Below are 17,710 nucleotides of genomic sequence, written 5' to 3'. Positions count from 1 at the left end.
TTACTATACAATATGTACATGTAGGCAAAAGAATGAACGCGGAGCTAATGGATGGAGCGACAGCAGAAGCCATGGCAATGATGTCGGAGACCGGTTTGTCAAATGCAGATGTATTCAAGCAATACATGGAGACACATTTCCTGAAGTACACCAAGCGTTCCAATATTAGCCAGCCAGTGCTGTTGATCATTGACCACCCACTAAACATCATTTTGGCAATTAATGAGGCTGAAATATTCCCCCTCAACAGAAGCACAATCTCGGCAGAGAAATTTCTCCCATGTAAGATGTTTAGGGAAGAGACTGTCCTCACATTAAACTCCTCAACTGAGGTCCATGTGACTTGTCAGGACATTTGATGCACTTGGCATTCTGTTATGAAAAACTAGTTTTGCGACGCGGTGACGAGTTCCATTGTAGTCATTGTTGCTAAACATGTTAATATTAAGTTTCCTTGTAAAATTGTTTACTTCAAATGGTTAAATTATCTGTTTGCCAAAAAACCATGTCACTTATTACCTTAATATGTTTCTATTTTTGAAAATACAGAATTGTTTTGTTACTGAATTTCGTTGCATTCATTATAAAATATATACACACTAAAAAACAAATGACTAACTCAACACAGCCTTATGCAAATTAAGTTATCCCCCAGTACCGAACATCATTCTACATGTGCGATGATCGACTAATCAGAGTGGCAGAATAAATAAGAAGCGTCAGAGTGATCCTGACCTACAACTGTCAAATGAAAAACATGGCAATTTCTAGTAAACAAACCTTTTCTGATGGAAGTTTGCGTAAAACTTGTTTTTCATCTATATTTTGTTGACATATCGTGTTATAATTGTTTACTTTATTGTTTATTAACAATAGATACGAAAGCAAGCTACAATGTAATTCAGTAATTTTACAATATATGTACATGTTTTGACAAGTTTTACTTTAAAAAATATTTTATATACAAGAGGGCCTAAAAGGACCAAAGTTGTTCATCTGAGATACAAAGGAACTGACCATATCATAAGAACAAATGGTCTGACCAAGTTTCATGAAGATTGAACTATTAATGTGACTAAGAGTGTTAAAGCGAGATTATACGATTTTGTCAACAGTTTATTGTAAATTCTGCAGCGATACCTATTCATAGGACACACGAACACTAACTAAAAAGACGAATGCTTCGGTTATTGTAGGAAAATATGTACGAAATATCTTCGTCACAATCGGCTTGGGGCACTTATTTGTCTTTGCTTCATTTTATTAAATTCATCTTCAATGTATAATTTTTTTGGCCTATTTTGTGTTATTGTAACATATTTTATCAATATATTACAATTTAAGACATATAAAAAATCGTATAATCTCGCTTTAAAAAGGTTTTATTCTAGCCATATAAGGCAAAATACCCTGCCCCCTGGTGGCCATGCCTCTCCACAGACCGGAACCACTTTCAAACAAATCTGAGATATCATTGGGACAAATCTTCCGACCAAGTTTCAAGATGATCGGACAATGAATGTGGGCTTTAGAGTGTTAAAAAGATTTTACTATTGCCATATAAGGAAAAATTTCCCTCCCACTTGTGCCATGTTTTTCAACCAACCTGAACCATTTTCAAACTCATCCAAAATATAATTGGGACTAATCTTCTAAACAAGATTCATGATGATCAGACAATAAAAGTGGGCTCTCAAGTGTTAACAAGGTTTTACTTTAGCCATATAAAGAAAAATGCCCTGGGTGACTAGAAGGGTGTCACCGTAGGTTGTCCCTAACTCGAGTAATATTATTACAGAAACCAATGATACAAGCTACAGTATACCTTGAACTGTGTCTCCTCTGGAGTGTGAGCATAGAATGGTGGGTGGCCAACCAACATCTCAAACATTATCACACCAACGCTCCACCAGTCACAGCATCTAGTGTACCCTAAGCAATACAAACTTATATAGTCAACAACACGATATTTAATATACAGCTGAAGTTCATTAAGACAAATTTTATTTAATAACAACAGACATATAAATCATAGAAAAATACATATCATACGTTTAAAAGTTGCTAGATAAGTAAGGATGCAACAGGTTAACCATTAACCCTTCTGAACATTTGGTAAACCGTTAACACTTTGTAGACGATTAAAGGGCTCTCACCTAAGACCCAAATAAAAGATCTACATTGGCCGAATCTGCTTTCGTGATATTTGAGCAATAAATGCGACTTCTAAATAAACAAGAGCACCGCCTTGCGGGTGTAGACCACTCATCTATTTTCTTTTTAAAGGTGAAGGGACTCTCATTTTCAATCACAAAGGAGGGAGGGGTGGAGTGTGGGGGCGTGGACATTTATTACATTATCTTAAAAAAATGCGAAAAAAAAAATTCCGGGGGGGGGGGGGGATGGGTGGGTGGGGGATTCTTGGGTGCGATGGTTGGACGGTATTTCAAACATAAAATAAAAAATAAATATTTGTGTTTTTTAACCGTTTAAAAAAAACCAATTGGGGGTGGGGGGGTGGGGGGGGGGGTATAGTATAGTGTGAGGGTGTGGTGGTCATTTGTGAGATGATCTTAAAAAAAAATTAAGGGGGAGGGTAGGGGGGATGGTTTGGGTGGAGTCTATTGTGGTATGTCAGGTAAGAGTAGTTTTGTCAAAGTATCAATCAAATCTAATCATAAATAAAGAAGTTATGGCATTTTTAGCAAAATTTAATAATTTGACCTTGAGAGTCAAGGTCATTCAAAAGTCAAGGTAAAATTCAACTTGCCAGGTACAGTAACCTCATGATAGCATGAAAGTATTTGAAGTTTGAAAGCAATAGCCTTGATACTTTAGAAGTAAAATGGATCGAAACACAAAGTTTAACCATATATTCAAAGTTACTAAGTCAAAAAAGGGCCATAATTCCATAAAAATGACAACCAGAGTTATGCAACTTGTCCTTTTACTGTACCCTTATGATAGTTTGCAAGTGTTCCAAGTATGAAAGCAATATCTATGATAGTTTAGGGGTAAAGTGGACCAAAACACAAAACTTAACAAATTTTTCAATTTTCTAAATATAAAGGGCCCATAATTCCGTCCAAATGCCAGTCAGAGTTACATTACTTTGCCTGCACAGTCCCCTTATGATAGTTAATAAGTGTTGCAAGTATGAAAGCAATAGCTTTGATACTTAAGGAATAAAATGGACCTAAACACAAAACTTAACCAAAATTTTCAATTTTCTAAGTATAAAAAGGGCACATAATTCTGTCAAAATGCACGCCAGAGTTATCTAACTTTGCCTGCCCAGTCCCCTCATGATAGTTAGTAAGTGTACCAAGTTTGAATGCAATAGTATTGATACTTTCTGAGAAAAGTGGACCTAAACGCAAAACTTAACCGGACGCCGACGCCAAGGTGATGACAATAGCTCATAATTTTTTTTCAAAAAATAGATGAGCTAATAAAACCAAATTAAACCCTTATGAAACAGATTTTTCTTGACCGGAACAAAATTAGAACAAATGTGTAGACCAAGTTTGAAAATTAGGCAATTGCTCCTAATTGGCCTTTTTGAGATTATCAATAAAAAGTCTGGTAAATATATTTTCATCAAGTTTTACCAGGAAAACTGCATCACCTCCTGTCAGTCAGGGATTTACACAGCCAATTTTCATATATTATAATTCTAGAAAAAAATGTTTTGAGCAAGTTGCGCGACAATTGTGAAATCTATCTTGTTTGAAATATTTCAATGAAGTCTGTAACGGACTGTTACCATTTTTAAACTCACCATAGACATCAATAGAACAAAATAATCTCCTTAGCAAGTTCCATGATGATTGGGGAAAAAAAGGAATTTCCAGTCTTCACAAGCTTTTTTTATGTTGATGTCCTTACCTAGTTTTTGACCCCATGTGACATAACTCAGCCTAGATATCATATAGACAGAACTGTATATTCTGAACAAGTTTCAAGAAGATAAGGCTAGCCATCAAACTGGTTTAAACTCCCAATACTATGCATTGATCTTTATATCATTATACTTTGTGTTGTGTTAGAAAGAAGTGGATTAGTTCAAGAATTTCTCTTCTGATCTAGGAGTTTCAGCAATTGCAATACTATTTCAAGAATGTTCACATTACAATTTTTTTACAACAGACATGCCACAACACACTCTGCAAAAAATATCACAACATGATTTTAAAATACCAGTAACAATTGTGACCATCATAGCTATCACCCTCCTTAAAAGTAACCAGTTACAATTGTGACCATCATAGCTGGAACCCTCGTTAGAGGGTACCAGTAACTATTGTGACCATTATATCTGGCATCCTCAATACAAGTTACCAGTACCAATTGTGACCATCATATCTGGCACCCTCCATAGAAGTGACCAGTAACAATTGTGACCATTATTGTTGGCACCCTCCATAGAAGTTACCAGTAACAATTGTGACCATCATATCATGCACCCTCCCAGTAACTATTGTGACCATCATATCTGGCACCCTCCATAGAAGTTACCAGTAACAATGGTGACCATCATAGCTATCACCCTCCATAGAAGTTACCAGTAACAATTGTTACCATCATAGCTGGCATCCTCCATAGAAGTTACCAGTAACAATTGTGACCATCATAGCTATCTCTTTCCATATAGGTTACCATCATAGCTGGCACCATAAATAGAAGTAACCAGTAACAATTGTGACCATCATAGCTGGCACCCTAAATAGAAGTAACCAGTAACAATGGTGACCATCATAGCTGGCATCCTCCATTTAAGTGACCAGTTACAATTGTGGCCATCATAGCTATCACCCTCCATAGAAGTTACCAGTAACAATTGTGACCATCGTAGCTATCACCCTCCATAGAAGTGACCAGTAACAATTGTGACAATCATAGCTGGCACCCTCCATAGAAGTTACCAGTAACAATGGTGACCATCATGTCTGGCACCCTCCATAGAAGTTACCAGTAACAATTGTGACCATCATAGCTGGCACACTCCATAGAAGTTACCAGTTACAATTGTGACCATCATAGCTATCACCCTCCATAGAAGTTGCCAGTAACAATTGTGACCATCAAAGCTGCCACCCTCCTTAGAAGTTACCAGTTACAATTGAGACCAGTATATTTGGCACCCTCCTTAGAAGTTACCAGTAACAATTGTGAACATCATAGTTGGCACCCTCCATAGAAGTGACCAGTAACAAGGGTGACCATCATAGCTGGCACCCTCTATAGAAGTAACCAGTTACAATTGTGACCATCATAGCTGGCACCCTCCATAGAAGTGACAAGTAACAATGGTGACCATCATAGCTGGCACCCTCCATAGAAGTTACCAGTAACAAGGGTGACCATCATAGCTGGCACCCTCCTTAGAAGTTACCAGTAACAATTGTGACCATCATAGCTGGCACCCTCTATAGAAGTGACAAGTAACAATTGTGACCATCATAGCTGGCACCTTCCATAGAAGTGACAAGTAACAATGGTGACCGTGACCATCATAGCTATCACCCTCCATAGAAGTGACCAGTAACAAGGGTGACCATCATAGCTATCACCCTCCATAGAAGTGACAAGTAACAATTGTGACCATCATAGCTGGCACCATCCATAGAAGAACCAGTTACAATTGAGACCATCATAGCTATCACCCTCCTTTGAAGTGACCAGTAACAATTGTGACCATTATTGCTGGCGCCCTCCATAGAAGTGATCAGTTACAATTGTGACCATCATAGCTGGCACCCTCCATACATGTACAAGTGACCATTAACCATTGTGACCATTATTGCTGGCACCCTCCATTTACATGTACGAGTGCAGGGTTTTTTTTGGCCCGATTTTATAGCCGAAATTCGGCTATGTTCCCAATCCCAAAAAGTATACTTTTTTCCCAAAATGTGGCAAAAAATTCCCAATTTCCAAAAAAAAAAAAAAAAAAAAAATTTTTTTTTTTTTTTTTTAGAAAGAAGTGTCTTATGCATATTTTATCTCAATTTTAATTCAATTACATCTAACAAAGTATTTTATGATTTTGTTTTTTTAATTTTAATGATTATAAAGTGTTATATCAAATTTAGTATTTCCCTAATTAGTGGACTTTTCGTGTGGAAAAAAAAGGCTAATGAATTAATTTTCCCAATTTCATGAAAATGCCGATAAAATTCCCAATTCCAAAGCCATGGGCTATCTTCCCAAAAAAGGGAAAAAAAACCCTGGAGTGACCAGTAACATTGTGACCATTATTGCTGGCACCCTTTCTTACAGAGCCCAATTGTGACCTTGACAATTGGCAGCATTCTTAACTATTCAGTTTTAACAATTGGTGTAGAAGCAGCAAGCTCTAAATTGGATGGACATTTCGGTAAAAGCTAACCTTGTCTAGTTAAGACTTCTGGAGCTATGTAATTTGGTGTGCCCACAAGTGAATGAGCGAGGCATTTCCTGTGTTTCCGACGATCTAGTGGCTTCAACTTGGGACACTTGCAGTCTGGAGAATGGTTCTCGCTTAAATCCATTGACTCATTGCGAGGATGAAATCCATCTGAAATTAACGAAGTATATTAATTTCTTAACTTTAAAAAATATAACATGCAGACGCTTTTTCTATACAAAAACTCTTAAATTCTGGCCGATAATGACAATAAATAAGTTTAAGAATATCATGAACGCAATGTACTCCATTTTCCTGAAGTAAACAAACATGACTTAGGTATTGTTCTGCTATGTCAAAAAGGCCAAAACGACCCCATCCCAACACACCCCATCCCCCCACCCATATTTATTTATTTCATTAACATTTAATGACAAATTAACAGGACTTGAATTTGAAAACCAACAATTGAAACAAAAGATTTCTGATCTAGAGAACAGATTGTGATTGTGGAATTCAATTTGTATATCTTTTATCGGAATGAAATTTACTAACTTGACAGCTGTATACAATTTGTGGGGTATCACATTATCTTAACCAATTAAAGTAAACAGTTAGTTTTCCCCTGATGTAAACTACCGTTACTCTTTGTCCACTGTTATATTGTGTGTATTAAATTAATCTAACTATTGTAAATACATTGTAACTTGTCCTTACAAACCTAATATGTACAATATAAACATTCAGTCTATTAGGTAAAAGCAAAAAGCAATCACAAAAGCTCACCATGAGCACGCTAAAAAACATGAATGCATGTTAACAGTAAATATAAACAGGAATCGCTCCTTCGTAATATCTTAATAACATTTTCGAAAACGTAAGTAGCTGATACTTGTTTACCTAAGCTACGCTAAGTGCGCATGTCAGATATGAGTCTGGTCAATACGGCCTAAACCAACGATGCCCTGATAAATGACGACCAGCCTTCTTCAAGCATGGACATTGAAAGCCAAGATAATAACGATTCAAATGAGAATGATCATTATCAGTGTTCCAGCTAAGATTTGAAAAGGGCAGGGGGGGCTTTTCTATCAAAAGGGCACTTTGGACGCGCAGTATTTTGTAAAAAGGGCACTTTCGAGCGCGTGGGCGTTTCTCAACCCTGGAATGCGTCCTCTTGCATGTTAATTTATATGTTATTAACAATTGTTAGAATATATTATTCCCATTATTATTAAACAATTCAAACACATGTATAATGTCTACAATGAGGAATAAATTAATTACAATGTATCAAATCATCATATGTAAAAAAAATAAAAAAAATTTAAGGGCAGGGGGGGGGGGGGTCCTAGGAAGGGTAGGGCGGAGGTTCGGGAGGGCAGGGCGGGGCGCCCTTCAATTTAGGCCTAGCTGGAGCACTGATTATTATACATTATTATACATAACTATTGCTATTAAAACCACACAAATTGATATCATTTAAATTTTAATAATCAGATTTATGATAATCTTGTTAAGCGACTAGGCCGGCATGGATTTGGAACGTCCTGACCCGCATTCACAAGATGCACAAAAATGGACCAATCAGGAAAATTCAGCATAAAGAGCGTTGGTACGGAAAAGCACATGTATAAAGACACTATCGCTATTTTTCACCTCAGAAAACTTTCAGAGCCGTAAACAAACCTATACAAACCAACAAATTTGTTCTCTTTTTTACCGGACAATCGGTCCTGTTAATTTGACCGACAGGCCGGACCTTACAAAATTTTACAGGACATGTCCGTCTATGTTTGGCCGAGACTGCATAAAAGACATTAATACCCAATGTAATCAATGGATAAATCGTGCAACTGTTTTGCAATCTTGATAAATTCAGTTCTGACACAAGAGCAAGTACATAATACATTGTACTTAACTGGCACTTGACATTTCCTATAAAACACTAATCCAGTCAAGCTGCATCGATAGTTGACTTTGTTCAGGTAGAATAGTAATTGTTAACAACTTTATTGCCCAATGTATACACTGTGTATAGTATTTTTCAGGAGTAAATCGCACAAATTCCAAGTTTGATTTCAGGTACCTTCATTGTTCATCACATTCAGGCTTGTGTCGTGCAACAAACAATAACCCCACCTGTCCAACATAATAGATGAACAATTTTACGTCACTACTGACATACCTTAACACCTGTAGCCTTGTCTCTCATGCGCAATGAAGTTTTTATTCAGCATTTAAATTTTAAGCTATGCTTTCCCCGAGGAAAAATGAAATGATGTACATGAATCCTTATTTTGCATGCTTTACACAAAATGCATGTGGACTGTTAATATGTTGCTAGAAAATTACAACATTGTCAGAAAAGTAAAGTGCTACACAACCCATGCTCCTTATCATAATGACGCTTTCTCTTTTGAATGCCTTATAAAGCTTTCCAATGACTGGGATTATTTGATTGCGCAATAGTAAAATGGTGTCTATTTTCTGTCCGATTTGGTAGTTGTATTGGCTTGAAATATTTTTTTCTCCATTTTTACATTTAAAAAACAGCCTGCGCGTTATACATGGTGGCTTGCTATGCATAGGAAAATTTGGTACTGGAAAATGTACGAAATAAGTCGACAACCTTTTTCCTTGCCATGTAAAAAAAAAGCCCTTTCGAGATTGGGAATTCTTTTGCCGAAAAATTTGGTAAAAAATAATTTAATATAACTCTATAATAATTCAAACTGCAAGAAGATAGTTTTATCAATCATAGTTATATCAGTGTTCAACCTAAGTAAAACAAGAGATGTGTTTGTCAGAAACACAATGCCCCCTAATGCGCTGCTTTTTTTTTTTTTGACCTTTGACCTTGAAGGATGACCTTGACCTTTCACCACTCAAAATGTGCAGCTCCATGAGATACACATGCATGCCAAATATCAAGTTGCTATGTTCATTATTTCAAAAGTTATTTCAAAACTTTAATGTAAGGTTAACGTTTTGGTGACAGAATGACAGAATGACGGAATGACAGACAGGCCAAAAACAATATACCCCCGATCATTCCATCCGGAGGCATAAAAACAACAACTGAAAACACTTGTATTCTCAATTTTGAAGCATTTTTAACAAAACAGTCAAAACGCCGTGAATTTCCCCGATTATCCAAAGGGACCCGGCCCCATTCCCAAAATGGTGAAAAAAAAACACTGTATATACTTTGTTAGTCGTAATTGAAGCAAAATTTAAATATATTTATCATTAGACACTTCTTTCTTAAAAGAAAAGAAAAAAAAGAGGAAATTGGGTGTTGTTGTTTTTCACATTTGTAATGTTTTTTTCCAGTTTCAATTTGGGAATGGGTCCGTGTAACGTACCTGTAGATACCCCAAGAAAAGGCCTGGTTGATTTTACCAGTGTTTTTTTTCACTTATAGGGGAATGGCGGCAGGGCCCGTCCAAAAGGAAAAAATGCGTTTTTTAGGAAAAGGGGAAAATTTAAAATTCACTCTTTTATATGTAATGATATTTATTATATGAATACACATGTTTGTATGAATATAATATTCACAGCAGAATGTCTCTGTCCTTTTTCTGAAATATATATCAATGATCTTTTCAACATTAGTTTCAGACAGTTCAGCCTTCATGCACAGTCTCAGTTTTCTTAGCCATTTTGAGTCGAATAGTTTTTTTAAATCGATTAAATGTCAAATTTGAGCATTTTTTATCAATAAAATGGACCAAATTGGAATGTTTTTATCAACAAATATTGACACAATATAGATACATCAGGCCTTTTCCTGGCCATTTTGGGAGAAAAATGCAATTCATTTGAAAAGTCTAATGATTTGGAAAAAACTAATGTAATTTAATATAACACTTTATAATAATTAAAAATCATATAAATTATAGCTATATACTTTGTTTGTTATTTTTGAAATAAATTTGAGATATATTTGTCATGATTATTTTAAGTATTTAAGTTTGTTTTTTTTATTCTGGAGGGGATTTTTTTTACAAAATGGGGGAAAAATATATACTCTTTTTTTAGGGGAATGGGGCCGAATATCGGCCCCAAAATTGCAATAAAAAAGCACTGATTTTACACAACGTTCATTTCTGGTTTAAAACCTTAACTGGTTTGAAGAAGATGGATCATGACACATATTAATTTGATTTATTGTGCTAACAGTAACCATACATGCCATAATTTTTTAGGTCCAAAGCGGGACATTCCATAAAAAAATGTCGGGACATTTGACCAAAAAGCAGGACACCTAAAACGATCTATCATTCCACCTTTAATATAGTCAGTATAGTACTAACAAAAACTCTTGATACTTTTGTTCAAGACATAAAACATCTGATATGAAGCATGAAATCTAAAACATAACAATAACAGTTTTATTAAATAAGACAATAGCAAACAACGAAGATAATATTCATCTTTTTAAGAGTACAAAATCTAGAACATTCAACAATACTCATTATATTAATTTCAATGGCAAAGGGGAGGCTATCCAGTAGACTGAAAGTACGGGTTACAGTACACTATACACCGAACAGTTACATCAGTTACACACGGAATGCGTGGCCGTACACATTTCTGAGGTAGGGTTTTGGTTGAAGCAAACCCTCTTAGTGTTCATTTTTATTCTCAACAACGCCTCAACCGTTTTATGTCCCAGATTTTCTCTTTCTTCTTTCTGATTTTTTTTCAGGGCGCTGAAACAACGTTCAGGATCGGCGTTTGAATGCGGGATTGACAGCGCTGCAAATGCAAGTGCAGAGAGTTGCGGGAACAAAGCCTTCTGTAGCGGTGTTTTCATGCTGGCAATGCACGACCAGAAGGGGTCCAGTGCCATTCCCTCAACGTAAGGGGGTAACGCGCTTTCTGAAAGCAGCTGGAAATCGACGAATTCATCATGAATACGATCTGGATTTCCCACACCTAGCCGCACGGACAGCTTGACTACTAAAAACAAAAATGACATTTGTCAATATCGTATTAAGTTCACAATGATGCTTAACGTAATTATTTCTTGTTTTTTTATTTATGGTGTGCCTTTAACTTGTTAAAATGACAATTAATTTGTAGCATATCTAAATAAAAAACTGTATATATTTATGTATACACCTACCAGACTCTGTCGATGTGTTCTGTCTGTTCTCTGGACGCAGGAAACTTAGGGCCTTCAATACCTCATCGTTGACCGGAAACTTTGTGAGCATTTTCGTGGTCAACGTAGAACGCCCTCACCTTCCTGTGAACAGTGATTCTAATTTACACAGGTGTTTCGTGTGTTACACGTAAACGACTTTAATGTGATTATTTACTTATTTTAAGACACATTAATATGCCCATGTTCGATATTCATTAATTAAAGAAAGAATATTATTTGTGTGCACCATTTCAATAAAAAAAAAATGGTTGTGTTAAGTTGTTTTTTTACCTGAAAAAGGATGCTTGGACCTCCGGGGGAGCCTCGTCAAGGTAGGTACGTGTGGCGTGGCCTATTGCGATCGTGTCATCATCGTGCTGGTTGTCGCGGGTCTCAAAGTCAACCTTTGTTACGTCTGCTGCCGCCGAGATTACTGACATCTTGACGAACTTTGCCATTGTGGAGCGGATCAGGCGATTGATCTCGCTGTGCAGGTATCCCACCACGGCGCTGGCATGCTGGAAGTCTGTGTTGAATGTGTTCAGCGGCTGCAGAATGAACGACAGGTCCCTGAACACCAGCGCTACCACTGGATCATGCAGATTCTCAGAAGCACGGGCAACTCTGTTTCCTTTCTTCTCGACATCCTCATGGCTTGCAAAGTATGCTTCAAGGGCTAGCCATTGTTGTAAGAAGCGGTCAACACAGGTCTGGAGAGACAGCCAGCGGGTTGAACAGAACCTAACCAGCTTGTATGTCTCGGTGTCTGTAAATTCCCGGAATTCCTGGAGTGCTTGGCGTCGCTTGGAGCTGTGTTGAAAGTGCGTAAAAACGTCGTGAAGAAGCTCATCAACCGGTACACCTAGCTTCTTTACGCCATACTGTGTGCACGTACTCATAATGTGACACGGGCAGCCAATATTCACAACATTCGGTTCGGTACCTTCCCTCGAATGCGTGACAGGACCGAGTTATTATTTCCTATCATTTCGGCAGCGTTGTCTGAGGAATACCCGACCACATTCTCCCACGGGATGTTATTCGCCGTGAACACTTCTTGCAGACACATGAACAAATTCTCACCATTCCCCACATTACATATAGGCATGGCGAGGAAGAACGTGTTCACCTGGAGCACATCCGTGTCATATGTCCGGACCAGTATGGCCACGCACTTGCTATCTCCGCGGTCGTTTGATTCGTCCATGAGGATGGAAAACTTCTGCGAGCGACACAGCTGGGTAACCTTCTTCTCTCCCTCTGGCGCCAACACCTTGGTAACTATGTTCGTCGCCTTTGTACGCTTGCACCGGAATTTCTTGGCAACCTCGCTGTCCGGGAACATCACTTTCACCAGGTCTGTAAAATGGTCAGCGACCGCGAAGGGAAGGTTGTGCTCTGCTATAAAGGCACAGAACAGCACCTCTGCCCTGGCAACTGGATCGATGATCTTAGTTACAGGTCTGATCATGGTGTCGATCTTCGTCGCTGTCTTTACTGTCGCGACTTTTTCTACGTGGGTTGTTCTTTGGACATGCTTAGTGACATCATTACGTCCACCGCTGGCAACTGACACGTCCACGTTACACAGGCGACAGTACATATACTCCTCGCCCTTGCTGCTCTTTGCAACAAACTCAAACTGTGTCTTCCACGTTTCCTGGAACTTACAGGTTCTCTTTGCCTTCTTAGCAGAAGCACCAGCTTGCGGCTCTGCGGGTCGCTTGGACATTTCAAGCAGTTTTTTGTTACACCAACAAAAACAAATGGACAAAAGAAGTCTATGGATGCTTTACTCTAAATTTTTTTCTCTAATGTTAATAATCATATTTTGTTTTCTTCTTATATACACAGATTAAACTGAATTGTGAATTGTCAGGCGCTGTATTGGGGTAGTGTCAAACTGTCATGAATAACAACACGTTGTTTTTATTACAATAACACAAGACAAGATGGGTACCACTTTTACTGTTTGGTGCGATGTTTTTTAAGCATGTATCCATGCGCAGTTTGTTACTTGTCAATTGTCGCGGCTTAATTGGAGTAAGGTTAAACTGTCATGCATAGCACCTCGTTGTTTTTAGCTTAATTGGAGTAGGGTCAAACTGTCATGCATAGAACCTCGTTGTTTTTATTACAATTACACCCAATTACACTAGACAGGATGGGTATCACTTATTGGACTGTTTGTTGCGATTTTGGTATATTGCACATTCGGATTATCCCGCTATATTGGAACTAAACATTGAATGTAAAAGACTCATTAATGACGTAGAGTTAATTTTACAAAACAATTGTTTTGTAAACCGTTTCAAACAAATACAAAAATAAACACATTTTTTTTCAACATTTATTTCATTATAATACAACTATCGATAGAAATAAGCGACCACTATCTTGAAGACCACCATGGTGTGAATGCCTGATGAAATCAATAATTAGCCGATGAATCGCTGATAAGGTGTCATAAACAACTCTGGTACTCACGATAAGTAGAATCAGATTGTTAATTGGGGGCAATAAAGGGATTAGCGGTGGTAAGTGCTAGCGAAACAGAGCTTGAATAGCGAATTTTATTGGGAACCTATAGACCTTACATCGTTTGTTACGAATGTCGGGACAAATCGTCTCAAGGCAGGACGGCGGGACAAAGGGCCCAAAAGCGGGACTGTCCCGCCGAGATCGGGACGTATGGCATGTATGCAGTAACATCCTTTTGCTTATTGTAAGTTGCTTGAAATGTAATTCGGAAAACATGGTGAGGTCAAATTTTCTGTAAATTTTTATCCTTGAACATGGTTAAGTCTGAAATGTGTGCACTGGCTTAATATCAATTCATGTTGACCATGACATTTCATAAAATAATGCCTTTTGATTGGTCAGTCAAAGAATAAATCGCCAATACAATTCAAATTATTATATTTTACAAATGTGTATCACACAAATAACAGGTTATTTAAACATGTATGCATGATGTAACATAAACTTACCTTTCTGGTAATACTTGGAATTGTGAGTCCACCTAAATCCAGTGCAGAGACCAAAGTCAGTCAGTTTGATATGTCCATGTTTATCAATGAGAATATTGTCTGGCTTAATATCTCGATGGATGAAGCCCATCTTGTGCACACTTTCTATTGCCAGCACTAGTTCAGCGATGTAAAACATAGCAAGTGGCTGATCAAATATTTCCTTTCGTATCAAGAGACCCATCAAATCACCACCTGGTATGTAATCCATGACAAAGTACAAATAATCCCGATCTTGGAATGAGTAATACAGTTTGACCACCCATTCATTATCAGCTTCTGCTAATATATCACGTTCAGCCTTTACATGTGCAACCTGATTGCGCTTGTACACATCCATTTTACGCAGTGTTTTCATGGCATACAACTGTTGTACATCCTTTTTACGCACTAAATGCACTTCCCCAAAAGCACCTACTCCAAGTTTCTTAATTTTCTCAAACATATCCTTCTTCATTTTAGAACGCTTCATTCTAATGTAATTTGATTCTTTCTGTTGAAGCATTCTCCTCATCTGTAGCTGAGCATCCTCTGATAATTTTACCTTGGCCATTTCTTTTTCAAGCTGCATTTTGCGGGTTATTCTCTGAGCATGGTTTTTTAACAAGTTTTCAACATGTTGTTCCATGAAAAACTTGTATGCTGCTGGTGAGTAATTTCTAACAGTGGAATCTTTTCTTAAGATTTCTTTTTCTTCGGATTCAGGTTTTCGTTCTGGAATTGGAGAAGTGCATGTTCGTTTATGGTCAGGATTACTTGCTTCTGATATATTGGAATTGACTTCACTGTCTGTATCATCATTAGTTGTGTTGAGTTCTCTATGGGTCTGCAACTGAATGGCAGCCTTCTGTTGCATGACAAGTACTGACAGATCTTCTGCTGTATAGTCATGATGGTTAGGTTTTATTGCAAACTCTTTCGGGGGAATAGGAGGTTGAGATTCTTCACTGAGACCTTTGTTAATTGGCACACGGGGTGGCAATGGAGGTTGTTCTTCTGGCCCAGTTGCATAGCCAAACTGAATTCCAGCAGGCACTGACGTTACCATCTGAGGATGGGGGTAAGGCAAAGTCATTTTGTTGGGGTTGTGAGGCTTTGGTTGTATAGGAATAGTTTTATGCAAATTGGGATCCCGCGAGAATGTGGGTACAGGTCGACATGGGCCAGGGTAGGGAGGTGGGGGATGATCTGGAATGTCTGAGTTGGTTGAGCCTATTGACATTGGGGACTGATTGCGGTTGCCTGATGTAGTTGTTGACGGGGAACAAGATCGTGAGGTTGATTGAGGTGTGTCTGCAGGGGAGTACATTATGTCATTGATTATATGATGAGTTGGTTTTCCCAGTTTGATCTGAAGCTGCAATGGACTGTTTCCATGGAATCGCTGCTGGAACTGTTGTTCATGGGTCATTCTTTCTGGAGGGTAGATAATGTGACCATTTGGGTTCTGGCTGTCTGTGCATGTTATCTGAACTCCTTGAGAATTCCTTGGAGGTATTATTGTTGTATGCATTGAAGATGTGAAATGTCCATCTTGCGCCGTTTTTACAGGCGGGGTAACACCTGTTGCAATATGAGCTGGGGGTTTGATAACTGATGTACTTTGCACAAGATGAGTTTGTATTCTAGGATGACCCTTTGTGTACACTTCTGCAGGATTTATTATTCCAGTGTTGTTGATTTGTATTCTAACTGCATCACTTCTATGACTATCCACTACATGTATGGTCTGACCTTTAGGGGTATTTATTTGAATGGAATGCCCCTTGGCTTGTTTGTTGTCAACTCTTAGAGTAGTTTGCCCATATGGTGGTGGTTGTGCAGGTGAGGGGTATTTGATAGTTACTTGATCAGCCTGACTGTATGCAGGTGACAACATTTGCCTTGGTACATTACTAGAATCATTTAAGGAAATGTTTGGTTGTATCACTTTTATTCCCGACACAGAAGTGGGAGTTGACTGGAATTGTGGTGTGCCTATTGGTGACACCATGTGCTGCAAGCTGGATGTCTGACTCATTGGCAGTCTTGGAGGCACAGGTGGAGGTGTCTGATGACCATTCAACAACATCTGGGCCGGTGACGCTGGTGGGGGGCTCGTTACTCGTCCAGGAGCTGAACTCACAGGAACAGAAGGGACACGCTGCGTTTGTGGCCCTGGGGTTGCACGAGGATATCCAGTCAAAGGATTGATACTAGGAGTGTCTGAACCAGTGCTGGCACTGTCAGAACCAGGGCTTACTGTTTCAGCAAATCGCTTACTGGAAGGAGTGTGTGGCCCTGAAACAAAACCATGAATTAATACAAGAGACAAGGTCATTTATTACAACTGATCTGCAATATCACAATAAATAAACAAAGATATTAATTCTTGTGATTAATATGTTAAAAGCCAAGATAAAATGGACCAAGATGGCCCCCAATCAGTTATCTAAGTAATTATTTAAGAAGAGATTGAAAGTTAGTTTGGTATATAAGTCTATATTAACCATTTAAACACTCACAAGCAAAGCCAGAATTGACTAGAGGGGTTTGAATGAACTTAATAAAGCACAGCTTGATAATGCATTTTATACAACAAATACAAACCTCTTGGCATTGATTCTTGAGAAGAAAATGTTTATATATATTTTGCCATCAAACTATTTTACGATAGTATGTAATGACTGGACAAGCACACATTTTTGTCTTTTTCTCTCAAAATGACCATTTTGATTAATCATCAAACAATTAGTTTGCATCATCATAAAGTCGACAAATTAAAGCTGAAAGTAAATTAACATTGATTGAAATGATCAAATAGCATAATGGGATAGTATCATCTGCAGACTACCGGTTCTGGTCAAATACAAGTTAATTAAAAAGGTATGTCATTTGCTTGTTTTTAATTACGTTATAATTTATATTAATGACGCATTTCAAGACTTAACTAGCGTTGTTATTATTTGTGGTTTTACCAAATGTGACAAACAGTTATACATGATTACAAAATTGTGCTTAAACACATATTTGGGCTTTTCCAGATGTCAATAATGTAATATGTGGAAAGCATGCACAACGAAATGGACATGAGCAAAGAACCTTGGAATGTTCAATATTTGTAAAGGGCAATCTTAAGACAAAAAGATTTAAGCCAAG

At 37.9% G+C, this 17,710-nt stretch overlaps 2 protein-coding genes across 3 annotated transcripts in view; both read right to left on the bottom strand.

The window, feature by feature from the left end:
- LOC127876272 (serine/threonine-protein kinase LATS2-like) overlaps window positions 1-17,710 on the bottom strand; it is a 66,391-nt gene that overhangs the window by 10,334 nt on the left and 38,347 nt on the right. For both annotated transcript variants that reach the window (XM_052421367.1, XM_052421366.1), the window contains exons 4-6: window positions 14,534-16,852; window positions 6,392-6,559; window positions 1,826-1,932 (exon numbers count right to left, since the gene is read on the bottom strand). In XM_052421367.1, the coding sequence (XP_052277327.1) occupies window positions 1,826-1,932; window positions 6,392-6,559; window positions 14,534-16,852 (2,594 nt within the window). The remainder of the gene's footprint in view (window positions 1-1,825; window positions 1,933-6,391; window positions 6,560-14,533; window positions 16,853-17,710) is intronic.
- LOC127876298 (uncharacterized) lies at window positions 10,482-12,054 on the bottom strand. Its single transcript, XM_052421427.1, has 3 exons — window positions 11,835-12,054; window positions 11,523-11,645; window positions 10,482-11,356 (listed from the first exon to the last, which is right to left on the bottom strand). The coding sequence occupies exons 2-3, from the start codon at window positions 11,611-11,613 to the stop codon at window positions 10,953-10,955; spliced, it is 495 nt and encodes a 164-aa protein (XP_052277387.1). The 5' UTR covers window positions 11,614-11,645; window positions 11,835-12,054; the 3' UTR covers window positions 10,482-10,952.

The sequence above is a fragment of the Dreissena polymorpha genome, chromosome 4, assembly GCF_020536995.1.
Source record: "Dreissena polymorpha isolate Duluth1 chromosome 4, UMN_Dpol_1.0, whole genome shotgun sequence".
Taxonomy (NCBI): domain Eukaryota; kingdom Metazoa; phylum Mollusca; class Bivalvia; order Myida; family Dreissenidae; genus Dreissena; species Dreissena polymorpha.
The sequence above is the reverse complement of the archived record's forward strand: the minus strand, read 5'-3'. Positions and strand labels throughout refer to the sequence as shown.

Excerpts from the sequence above, each read along its gene's own strand:
- LOC127876298 (XM_052421427.1), bottom strand. The coding sequence starts at position 11,613 with ATGCTCACAAAGTTTCCGGTCAACGATGAGGTATTGAAGGCCCTAAGT. Across the intron at positions 11,357-11,522 it reads GAACACATCGACAGAGTCTG|TAGTCAAGCTGTCCGTGCGG; the intron begins GTAGGTGTATAC and ends TTTTGTTTTTAG.